This window comes from Olea europaea, chromosome 2, assembly GCF_002742605.1.
Source record: "Olea europaea var. sylvestris chromosome 2, O_europaea_v1, whole genome shotgun sequence".
Lineage (NCBI taxonomy): Eukaryota > Viridiplantae > Streptophyta > Magnoliopsida > Lamiales > Oleaceae > Olea > Olea europaea.
In genome coordinates, this window is record NC_036238.1 from 13,408,048 (window position 1) to 13,421,067 (window position 13,020).

Consider the following 13,020-nt stretch of genomic DNA (forward strand, 5'->3'; position numbering starts at 1 on the left):
ATCGACTTCTTAGCCAGCTCCGATGCCCTAAAAGATGCGAGGATTCATTTTATTGAAATGAAGAGAGACGATGAAAACCTAAGTCAATTGAAATCAACAGTCGGTTTGAATAGTCGTTATGAGAATAATATTTAACTCATTACTTTATTATTTATCACTATATACACTTAACATCGGTTAAATATAAAATACGTTTTCATTCTTATATTTCCAACAGACTCAATCAATCTCCAAACAGACTCATCAAACTAGACAACCAAATTAAAACATGGACTTAAAACAGACTCATCAAACTGAATAACCAAATTAAAACATGCACATAAAATCAACGACATTTTTCACTCGAATTACAATACTAAATCCTCAGTTTAATTTCATTATACTTGGCAATGAAATATCTACCAACGGAGAAAGCTTGGATAAAATGTGGATATGATCATATTATAAAGGGAAGGAAGCTGAAGTTTGGCATACAAGGTCACTGGTATGAAAGAGAGTGCGATTATTGGTATGCGAATCCGGTCACTTTCATTAGAAAATACAATAAATAATGCAGAGCTGAAGGCAATCGTTAAAAATAGGAAAGAGAAGAACAACGAAATTAGACCGATTATCACTCTTTGGGGCAAGGCATGAAGATACTCACGAATTCCATAGCGGGAGATGAAAGTGGATAAGAAGGTTAGAACACTAGTGATAGAAGAGAAAAGTGCAAGAGCATCTGAAATGACGAAGACTCTGAAGGGACTTGTTTTGGAGAAATTGGGTACGCCACAGGTACCGTTTCCTCCAGGTACTTGGAATATGGCAGAAAATGCGACTGTGGCGACGAGTGTTGCTGCAACTGAGCTTGCAGAGGCCAATGCTGACATCCATTTTATTTCTTTGTCATCCATGTCAGCATGCTCTTTTCTGAAGAGGGCAAATGGTATCATTTCTTTTTTATTCTTCGAAGTAGATTCTCGAAGCGTCACAAGGTCGGTCACTTTCTGCATCAGTAAGATAAATTTGGTCAGAGTTCATTTTCATATTCAATGAGGCACATAAAGGAAAAACTGGTCAGTGATTTATAACCTGAAATGGTTCCCACCACAACATTCGAGTTATGAGTGCTACATTCTTTCAGGCCTTAGCTTAAACCTATGACCCAAAAGAATATTATTATTACCTTAAACCACTGAAATTCACTCTGCATTTTAAAAATAGCTTCGCAGCCAGTATCAAGTCTAGCTTCACGTGGTTTATATCCCACCAAATGCAATATATTGTCTTCATTGACATCAGGATTTAGATAGTACGTCGCATTCCGGTTCTTATTCTTCTCATGCGCCATCCTCAAAATGTTTTCACGACGGTACATTACTGCAACATGATATATTGAATGCTTATCTTCATTTACGTAAGTTATTGCCCTAGGAAGAGATTCTAGAATTTCACCGACAATCTCTTCTATTCCATACTGTGCCCCTAAAAGTAATGGCTCTCCAAGTTTCTCTTGGGCTTTCTCCATTTTTTTAATATTTGAGCATAAGGTTTTGACTAGTTGAAGTGCTTGATGATGCCTCAATTTTAGTCCAGGAATGTCCTCGTCTAGCACTGCATTTGCAACAAATCCCAATAACTACTTCATGACTAAATAATTTCTTCGGTTTCTTTGTTAAGTGACTGCTTATGAATATTCGTACCTAGAACTTTTGCAAGCTGATTCCAGATCGCCGTGTACACTGGAAACCAACCTTGTGAATGCTCTGTCCTCCCATTCTGATTCGCTGAAACATCTGCAATGCAAACAATTGATTAAAATCCATTGGAGTAGATATGATTAATTGATTACAAAGATAAAACTTGTTTCTTTTGTTTCCTGGGTTCTGAAACAACATTATATAATCATGCAAAAAAGGCTTTGAGTTGGGGTGGGTTGACCTTAGTTTGATTTTAGATACATGTTACAACCCTCATAAACATTGCTGATATATTTGGATTATAACTAGAAATGCTGAAAATTTGAGAATCAAATACCAGTATTGTGAATATATATGCCTGACGAATAGTACGCAAACAACAGACACATATTTGATAATGAATAATAGAGGAAAGGAAACGAAGAGATATACTTGAGTAGATTATGTGCTGCCAACCGGTAAAGGGATATCCACTTCTGAAACCACCCGGATCACTAGCCATCAGCTTCAAAGGACTGATATTCTCTTCTTCCCATGCCAATTTATTGTTGAATTCAAGTAAATCAAGAGCCAAATCTAAAATAACAGCAGAAAAAGATTAACGATTTTATCTAAGAAAAAAGTACGATTTTCAAGATTATTTTTCCGTATAAAGTGATACTTCACAACATCAAATCCACATGCATGTTGATATATTAGTTGATATAAAGAAGTTGGAAGTACTAGACTTGATCTCACCATAAAATCTTGCTTCTATTAAAGAACGCATAACCCTTGCACCAGCACCAGCACCTACTGCTTCATTGAGTAGGTTGGAACGACTTTCCTCTTTCATGCGTCGTAACAAGTAAGAAGTTATGATGTGAGAATTTCCTCGTTCTCGCCTCATAGCTAATTGAATTGGCAAAAGTCCATCATCGTTTGAATAATTCAGCAATTCGGGACATTTTTTCACTAGTATTTTGGCGTCTTCAACAACTCCAACATTTGCTGCTAGGTGAAGCGCTGTATTCCCAAAGTAGTCAGTCTCAGCCAATAAATCTGGTGTAATAATCTTTCCCACCAGTCTCTCGATTAACTCCTTTTTTCCTTCATTGAAGGCCGAGAGAAGCAGTGTATCTCCATTATCATTTAGCTTAGCTTTGAATGCTCTAATTGGATTTTCGCGGATCATTCCTTCGATAGTCTCCCACTTGCCTTTTTTTAATGCTTGGGACAGGTCTTCTCTCCAAGTATCAGAATAACACTCACCAACTGCATTATATCACGAATTGAAGGAAAATGTATGCTTATACATATCTTTTTATTCTCGAAAATCAATCAATAAAATATTAAAATAAAAAACCAATAATAATTTACTAGAGGCCATGTAATCAATAAAATAAAAACTAAAAAAGAAACTTGTGAATTCAGTGTTACTCACTTGTCAACGTGTGTTCATTCGTCTGCAGAGGCGACTGAAGAATACACATGTCTTCATCCGTTTTCATTGCCGACTGATCCATCTTCTTCACAATTGTGTTCACAGTGTTTATTATAGCTAGTAAATGCTATTATCTCAAACACCAACCCTCCTTTTATACATAAATTACACTTGCATTTGACTCTACTGTTTTATTGGTGGCAACTTTAAAAATTCTTAACAAAATTTGTTCGTGGAAACTTGAAGTTCCCATTAATTTGGAGCGGCCCCTTTTTCCTTTTCCCTTTATTCTTTATTCTTAATTTTTTGAATGATGATTATAGTAGTAAAAAACTAGATTTTAACAGTTAAATGTACTATTTTTATCAACTAAGAATGAGGCTAGCACATATTTTAATTTAATTCGTAAAAATTATGTTTTTAATTTACTCAAACTCCACTTTCGTCTCAGTTCGTTGAATTAACATAAAATTCGATGTGAATCATAATGTAATATTGTTTGCGACACACACAATTACGTTTACAATGCATGTTTGACCAGGCACTAAAAAAGAATGATGCTAATTTTAGGTTGTTAAGCACATGTTTATACTGTAATGGAGAACTATTTTACTTTACTAAAAAATAACAATCTCTTTATCACATTACTGTTTAAAAAATTACTAATCTTTTAACAAGTACTACGTTTTTCAAAATTAAAAATGAGTTAATCTAAAAGTAATCCATACTTTATTGACAAAATAAGTATTTTTTTTATTTCAAGAAAAAAATGTGTGTAAACACGTTTAAAGACAAAAGATTGCTTATTTGAAACAAAAGTTTAGATTCCATTCTTTTTGGAAAACGTGTTTATTCAAGTTGATAAAAACGATCGCTTCAACAAATATTTATAATTTGTGCTAAAATCTGAAACGACAATGATTAAGTGAGTGCTTTATGATGAAGTATATATCAACTATCAATTTATTTCCTTTGTTACTTTTTTTTTTATGACTTCGTCAACTATCAATTTATGATATAGGCTCATTTTCTATTCTAAAAGATATTAATCAAATAGAAGCATAGTAGTAAACATTTTCAACTTTAGTTTAATTTCTTTCTTAACCCCTTTTTAACTCTCATTTGTTTCCAACTATTGGTAAATCGGAGCGATTTTATCAAAATGGATAAATTCCATCAATTGCTATTAATCAACCAGCAAATGAAAATCCAAAAATTAAAAGGAAAAATAAATTTCAGTTTCGAAAAATTACCATCTATATTAAAGGAAATATTTCAACTGTTATCCAAACCTTTCAATCCTATTCATATTCTAGTCGCCTAACCTATAGCAGCTGATGGCAGTCATGTATTTGACAGCTAAAGTTGTCTCCATTTAGAAAGAATTTACAAATGGTTTAAATTATAAATGAATAGAAATTGATGACGCATAAATGAATAGTACTTGTAAATTCATTGAAATTTATGTTTGAAAGTAAAGTTTGATCACTTATAAAAGATTTATGAATTTTACTAAATAGGGGGTAAATAAAAAAATAGGAAATAAATAAAAAGGAATAAAGAATAAAAAGGGAGAAAGAAAAAGGAATGAAGAAGTTTGATAAGTGTAGATTTTAGGCAACACGTTTGGTATTTGAGTAATTTTTCCTTTTCTTGATTCTTTCTTCTTCATTCGTTTATTCTAACTACTTTTAAGTTCATGTGTTGCACGTTGTACTGGCATTAATGTGTAAATGGTACGTATTTATGCACCTTAGAACATCCAAACACGAATTATACTTAGCTCCTGTTTGATATCCATTATTTAGTCAAAATAAGTTTTGTAATAGTGAATTTTTGGAGAATTTGTAATTAAAAAGTAAGAAAATATTTCATTTTAGGTAAAAATATTTTTTTGTGAAAATGTGTGGTTGAGAATGAGTTTTGAAAATGTAATTAGCACAAAACTTCCCACCGTTTACACTCATTGCGCAAATTGGCCTTATCATTTCAAATTTGGTACTTATACCCTCATTTCAGAAATTTTCTTGCGAAGTTGGCCATTTCCATCTCATTTTGTCAATTCATTCCATCAACATGGATAATTGGTGCATAACATCCATATAGTTTGCTTTCATTGCGCAAAATATTTCTATCGTTTTCCTTCATTGCGCAAAAGGTCCTTGTAGTCTATTTTCTTCATTGGAATATCATAAATAAAATAATTCCTCTTAGGTGGGTTTGAATTAGAAGAATTAAGATTGGAGTTTTGATTAAGATCTTGAATGAATCCTCTGATGGAAGAAGAAATCTTAGAAATCATTTTGTGAGGCAAAAGAAATTTGAACAAAATTAGAGAAAAATTTAAAAGTTACAGTGTGTATATACAATCTACAATAAGAAGATAGTCACAAGAATTTGCTGAAAATAGTTAAATTCCTAACAAATCTCTTGTACTTTCGTTGAAAACAAAAAGTTTTAAAAAAACGAAACTTGATTATATGGAAATAGCTAAGTCCCTAGATGGTGCTACGTTGGGATGATAAGGAGAATGGGGGTGGTAGTGGTGACAGTGTGTGAAATTGGATAGGGAAGAACCATTTTGTTTTTTGTTTTGTTTTTGTTTTTTTTTTTTTTTATACTTTTAATTCTCTTATTAATTATTTTGGTGGTGGTGGTGGTAGATGGGGTTAAGTGAGAAGATGAAATATTTTTCTTTTGTTAGTATGTTTTAAATTGTTTTACGTGCAACTCGTTTGTATTTTTTATTTCTTATTTTTTAAAAATTAGAACTCTAGCACCATTTTTTTTACTCATTTTATATAAATTCTTTCTTTTCTATTTGTTTATTTAAAGAGAGGGATAAATTTGTGGTTTTACACTGCTTTGATAGAGAAAATAGATGTTAATGATCTTTTGTGTAATGAAGGCAAACGATATGGATATTTTGCTCCAATTATCCATATTTGACGGAAGGTGATGGTAGGAGACGGAAAAGACAAAATCCAAAAATAAAATGTTGAAATGAGGGAGTAATTATCAAATTTGAAACGCTAAGGACGAGTTCTAGCCCTAGCCCAACTGATGTGATCCAAGGAAGATAACAAATTTACATAGATCCAACTCAACTTGAAGAGGAACCAAAGAAAAGTTCAAGAGCTACGGAGGATCAAGTTGGCCACGGAATGAGTTGTCCGAGATGCGGAGGCAAAGAGATCAAGTGCAACAAGTCAACTTAAATATTGGACATGAAGGCGGGGTCAAGTTTGGTGCATCGAATTTAAGCTTTGGAAGATATATGAAAAAAAAGAGCAGCGTGGATGAAAACATGCATAACTTTTAGCTAGGGTGTAAGAAATATATGAAATATTTTAACTGTGACCCAAACCTTTGAATCCTATTTGTTATTCTGGTCGCCTAACCTATAGCAGCTGATGGAAATCATGTATTTAACAATTAAAGTTGACTCCATTTAGAAAGAACTTACAAATTATTTAAATTATAAATGGATAGAAATTGATAATGGATAAGTGAATAGTATTTGTAAATTCATTGAATTTATGGTTGAAAGTAAAGTTTGTCACTTATAAATGATTTATGAATTGTACTAAATGGAGGCTAAATGAAAGAATATGAAATAAATAAAAACAAATAAAGAATGAAAAGGGAGAAAGAAAAAGGGAATGAAAAAGGTTGATAAGGGTAGATTTTAGGCAACACGTTTGGTATTTGAATAGTTTTTTTCTTTTCTTTATTCTTTCTTCTTTCTTCTTCATTCTTTTATTCTAACTACTTTTAAGTTCATGTGTTGCACGTAGTATTGGCATTAATGTGTAAATGATACATATTTATGCACCTTAGAACATCTAAACACGAATTATACTTAGCTCCTGTTTGATATCCATTATTTCGTCAAATAAGTTTTATAATAGTGAATTTTTGGAGAATATGTAATTAAAAAGTAAGAAAAAAGTTAAGTTTACGTAATATATATATATATATATTTTTTTTTTCCTGAAAACATGTGGTTGAAAATGATTTTTGAAAAGGTAATCAGCACAAAAACTTCCCATTCTTTACACTCATTGCGAAAATCATCCCTATCATTTCAAATTTGACAATTGTACCCTCATTTCAACAATTTCCTTTCGAAGTTGGTCATTTCCGCCTCATTTCTTCAATTCATTGGGTCAGATACGAGTAATTGGTGCATAACTTCCATATTGTTTGCTTTCATTGCTCAAAGTCTCTCTATTGTGTACCTTTGTTGGGCAAAAGGTTCGTATAGTCTATTTTCTTCATTAAAATAATATAAAATAATTAATACCTCTAGTTGGGTTTGAATTAGAACAATTAAGGTTGGAGTTTTGATTAAGATCTTGAATGAATCCTCAGATTGAAGAAGAAAACTCATCCTCAGAAATCATTTTGTGAGGCAAAAGAAATTTAAGCATTAATATAGTGTGTATATATGTATGTACATGTAATCTACAATAAGAAGATAGATACAAGAATTTGCTGAAAATAGCTAAATCCCTAAAAATCTCTTTTACCTTAGTTGAAAACAAAATGATATTGAAAAACGAAACTTGATTACATAAAAATAGCTAAGTCCCTGGATGGTGCCACATTGGGATGATGAGGAGAATGGGTGGTGATGGTGATAGGGTGCGTAATTGGTGGCGGTGGTGGACGGTGGAGGATGGGGGTAGGGATAGATGAGGTTAATTGAGAAGATGTTAAAGAAAATGGCAAATTAGTGATTTTACAATGCTATAAAGGAGAAAATTGATAATAATGAGCTTTTGTGCAATGAAGACAAACGATATTGATATTTTGCACCAATTACCCATATTTGACAGAAGGTTAGGGAAGAAGATTGAAAAGACAAAATCTACAAGAAAATGTTGAAATGAGGGTCCAATTATCAAATTTGAAATGATAAGGACGGTTTGAGTTCTAGCCATATCCCAATGCCCAATTACTCAAATTTAGTTAAATTTTTCATAATTATTAAATATTATTTTCATGGCATTCATGTAAAGTAAATAGCTTGTAAAATTCTATATTTTACTTATAATTATATAAGCAAATTTTAACTGAATAATTTGTATTCATCAGAGCTAAAAACAATTTATTTATTAAAAATAAGAGACACTACATGTTTGACTATACGTTAAAGTAATTAATATTTATTTTTACTAACATTTTCATATATAACTTATTCATAATTATAAGGAAAAGCTGATTTATATTGACCATTATATAAATAATATTATTAAAATAAGTAATATAACTCTTGTCAATAAAACTAATATTTGATAAAACTTTTTTTATTTGTAAATTAGTATGATTGTAACTATATTCACTAACTGTGGAAAGCGTTGGTATAGGAGACCAATGCCCACATCAAATATTATTTTGAGAACAATTTTGTATTGTAATGTATTTTTTATTGGCTGTTTTGGCAAAAGTTTTCAGTTCGTTTGGAACGATTAATTGTCAATGTTCATAGAAATAGTACTAAATTAATATTTTCTGAGTTCTTGATTGGCAGACATATATGTTTTTTGCTATAATATTCTTACTAGTTTATATTTTCTAAGGTCAAGGTGCGGCCTTTAAACCCACGAGCTCGATTTTGGGTATAGTCGTTATTGATCATCATGCTGAAGCTTAGACCATTTTACGATATTCAAGATGTAGGCCTGAATAGAAAATGCAGACCTGGGCATTTTTAAAAATGTGCAGATTGTAGCACTTATTGAAGCACTCTTTAAATCTTTCTCATACTTCTGGATAGCTCTCGAGGTCTTCCTACATGAAGTGTATAACTCAATTTTGATCTGATGAACTCATGATAGAGGGAAGAATTTCATTGTAAACTTTTTCACCATGCCATTTCAAGAAACGATGCTCCCAGCATGCACTAAATGTAGCATTCTTTTACGCTATCTTTTAAAGTAAGAGGAAATAGATAAATTTGAAAAGCATCACCTGAATCCCTTCATGCTTGATCACCTCACAAAACATCGAAAAAGCTTATATCTGCTCATGCAGATTTTCAGTTGATTTTTCAGAGAATTGATGTCCTGATGATTCTAAAACAAGTTGATGACATTTAGTCGAATGTGAAAGTTGATATGTCTAGAAGATGGATAAATGGTAGTCCATTGCACAGAAGCAGGTATGGGATTTAAGAATCCCTAAGAGCTTCTCCATTGTTGGCATTTGCTTTTGGTGGAATTGGATATTCTAGCTGATCTAGTGGTAATTGAACTCGATTTGATTTTCTTCTCTCTTCTCTCTCTCTCTCTCTCTCTCTCTCTCTCTCTGTTTTCGATTTTATTGATTGAAGGGTCTTTCGATCTCAGGATCTAATAGTAAGAGTTCTATTTCTTTAAAATCTTGAGTAAACTGCCAAAAAAAAAAAAAAATCAAACAAGAGATTTTATGTATATAATTAAAAGCCTAAAACGAAATAAAAGAAAATTTGAATTCTATATAAACTAGTAAACTCAAATTAAATATTTTATTCCTCGGCAACGACGTCAAAAATTTGTTAGATAAAATCTCACAAGCGTACAGAATCGTTGACAAATAATAATTTTGGAATGTAGAAAGTATCGTCCCATAGGGAATAAATTATAATTCAAGCATACATTAGCTTTGTATGAAATTTGAAATATGTAAGTGAAAGAATTTTGATTTGATTTATTCTAAATGAATCTAATTAGCATGTAAGACTGGGTTTGTATCAATGAATGAATAATTGTATTGGATTTCGAATCCGCCTATTATGATTCATATCAATTTTTAATTATGTAATTTAGTGTTATTCATTCATTCTTAACAATTAATAAAACTCATGTATATAACTTTATTTTCCAAGATAAATTAATATTATTCTAATCACGACCTGAGTCTATTCCTACTATGAATTTGAATGATTAGAATACATTAAATTTCAGATTATCTATATGATTGCACATGTGATATTATTTTTCATAATATATGTTGCCCATGTCTTAATCTTGTCATGTTCTAAACTTATTGTGAATCTTCCAATACTATAATAATCAAGTAATTATCTAATTGTTAGCTACGCAATTAAAAAATGCAACTGTAATGCCAAATTTAATAATAAACACAAGAAATATTAAACTACTAATCTCGAATTATAATAAATAAACAACATATTCATCTCCATCCAATATAAAAACGAATCTAGTCTATAATAATGGAAAAATATCACCCGAATCATGAAATAATGCAAAAGATGTTGATCTTCAATTTCAATGTTGCATTCTTCAATCATTTGATATAATTGGTCTTCAACTTGTTGAGGTTTGATCTCCTCTCTCGAAAGTTTTAAATTTGAATTTGATGATATACATGTTTATTAAGAGGCTATAAAGAGTTCTCCACAACGATAGCCGTTGTTTAGTATTTATAGGTGCTAGAAAATCTTTCAAAAATTGTGTACCAATTTAATTCAAATAAAAATTTCACCAGGTCCTTGAAGTTCTAGTGCACATGTGCGTCGGTAATAGAGCCGAGGCCAGTGATGCTACCAAAACTTATACTTGATAGATCTCCCGAGCTTGAGAACTGAGAAAAAGCATAAATAGAACCTTTCGGTACCTGAAACAAAGGCAACAACATGTGTCATTGTCTCCCCTCCGATACTTAAATCAAAGAGCACGAACAAAACCTCAACTCTCGATACAAAATTCACCGAGCCAGCATGGGCACGCTGGCTCTGTTCTCCCACGTGGGGATGGAACTTTCAGTCATGTTCCATTTTGGTCCCCTCTTTTGGATAAGATACTTCTTGAGTCTTTTTGATATAATTTAAGTCCTTTATCTTTCAATTGCTTCCAATCATTCATACATCGTTGATATTAAGTTCGAATCAACTATTGGAAGTTTGTGAGCTTGTCCTCAAACTTCGGATTAATTATATTTTCCCCTGCTTTTCTGCTTTCTTCCAATTTCATCGAGCTACCTCGAGTTTTACCTAATAAAGAAAACTAATAAAATCAAGTCATAAGTTATCAAATATAATGATAATTTATCTTTATCTCATTTAATGACCCCGATAGGCACTGCTTGTGGTGTGCTTTGGCAATTGGAACGTGATGCGGGCATGGGCGCTTGCCACGGAAGCACTGACTGCCACATGAAGATGGTGTATTTGGCAAATTTTCCTCAAAATTCTCTTTGCATCCGGCAGTGTCTCGATAACTAGTATCAGACGCTGTGGTGCACAATAACAGTCTCCACATTTGCTAATGGAAGTCAATCTACTTCATTAGGGCACATGGTGCTGGATATGGATATACAGAATGATCACAGGTGGCCCTAAGGGTGTGCAAGTTGAGCGACTGCACGGGGTCTCAAAATTATACGGGCACCAAAATTTTTTTGTTAAAGTTGTATATTTATTTATAATTAAATATTTAAAATATGAAATTTTTATTATTATGCAGAAGATATTAAAATTAATAATAATATGACTAACTAATTATAATTTCCTTAAATAAAATATTCTTAAATAGTATACCTACCTAAAATATGTGAGAGAAAAGGGAAAAGTCGAAAAGAGATCAGACCGCTCAGAGAACTGAGAGAAGAAGGAAAAATTAAACAACCACCTTCTCCAATCGTCTTTTTGGAAAAAAGAATTAAAGAAACAAACCATCTTTTCCAATTGCCTTAAAAATAATTGTGGCAGAGAAGAGAGAAACCGATTGTTACTTTTATATAGTAGATGAAAATGCTACTGTAGATGATGCACAACCACTTGATGATTCTTTCAGAACCAATTATTTCTTTTATATAGTAGATCAAGCAATTGAATCACTTGAACGAAAGTTTGACCGATTCAATTCATATGAAAAAAAATTTGAATTTCTATTTTCTTCTAACAAATTAAACTCATTGGATGATGCTAATTTGAAAGCATGTTGTGATCATCTTGATATTATTTTAAGACAAGTAATTTTTTGCGATCTTTTGGCGAATATTTATTTCAAGAGTCAAAAGTTTTGCGAAATCTTTTACAAAAATAAATAAAGACGACTTTTGATAAATTGCTTATTTGAAAAGACTGGATTGCTTTCTAAATACATATATTGCTTATAGAATATTATTGACAATTTCTGTTACTGTTTCATCTGTTAAAAGAAATATTTCAAAATTGAAGTTATTAAACGATTGAATGGATTAGCTTTGATATCTATTGAGTAAGATTTTCTAGAAAATATTGATTACGAAAGTTTAATTAGTGAGTTTGCTTCTATAAATGCGAGAATAAATATTTTTACATGATTTGTTGCATTTCAAGTTTTACACTTGATATATATATATATATATATTCAAGGTTTGCTTATATGAAATTGCACGAAGAGGCTAGTGGTTTGGATGGTTCTTTGTTGATGACATGAAGTTTGATGAAGTTTGAGAGATACTTTTGATGTTTATTTATGTTCTTCTTGTTCATGTATGTAAAAAAAATAAATAAATAAATAATAATAATAATAATAATAATAATAATAATAATAAAATTTAAATATCATATTTTTGCAATGAAATAATATTATTGATTTTTTTAATACATTTTTTAGTTACTTGAAGGAGTATCATTTAAAATCTCACACGGCACACCCAAAATATCAGGACCGGCTCTGAGAATGATCATATAATTGGTTTATCAAGTTTACTGTGGCCAGCAAACATGCATTTAAAATTTTCTTCTCTAGTATGACAAGTTGGGTGCCTTCTTGTGGTGCCCTTGCATATATTGTCGGAACCTTTCCATGTTCTGCCTTTTCTTTTAGGTTCTTTGTAGTTCATTGCAAGAGCTGCATCTGCTTCGATGGGAATCGCTATAGACTATACAATAACGAATTTTAATGAAGTTGCTGGCAGCGT

General features: G+C 31.5%; 1 protein-coding gene across 1 annotated transcript; it reads right to left on the reverse strand.

The window, feature by feature from the left end:
- Positions 1 to 177: 177 nt before the first annotated feature.
- On the reverse strand, positions 178 to 3,217 carry LOC111411478. Its single transcript, XM_023042004.1, has 6 exons — positions 3,106 to 3,217; positions 2,421 to 2,936; positions 2,115 to 2,258; positions 1,686 to 1,778; positions 1,169 to 1,596; positions 178 to 989 (listed from the first exon to the last, which is right to left on the reverse strand). The coding sequence occupies exons 1-6, from the start codon at positions 3,185 to 3,187 to the stop codon at positions 399 to 401; spliced, it is 1,854 nt and encodes a 617-aa protein (XP_022897772.1). The 5' UTR covers positions 3,188 to 3,217; the 3' UTR covers positions 178 to 398.
- Between the last annotated feature and the right edge of the window lie 9,803 nt (positions 3,218 to 13,020).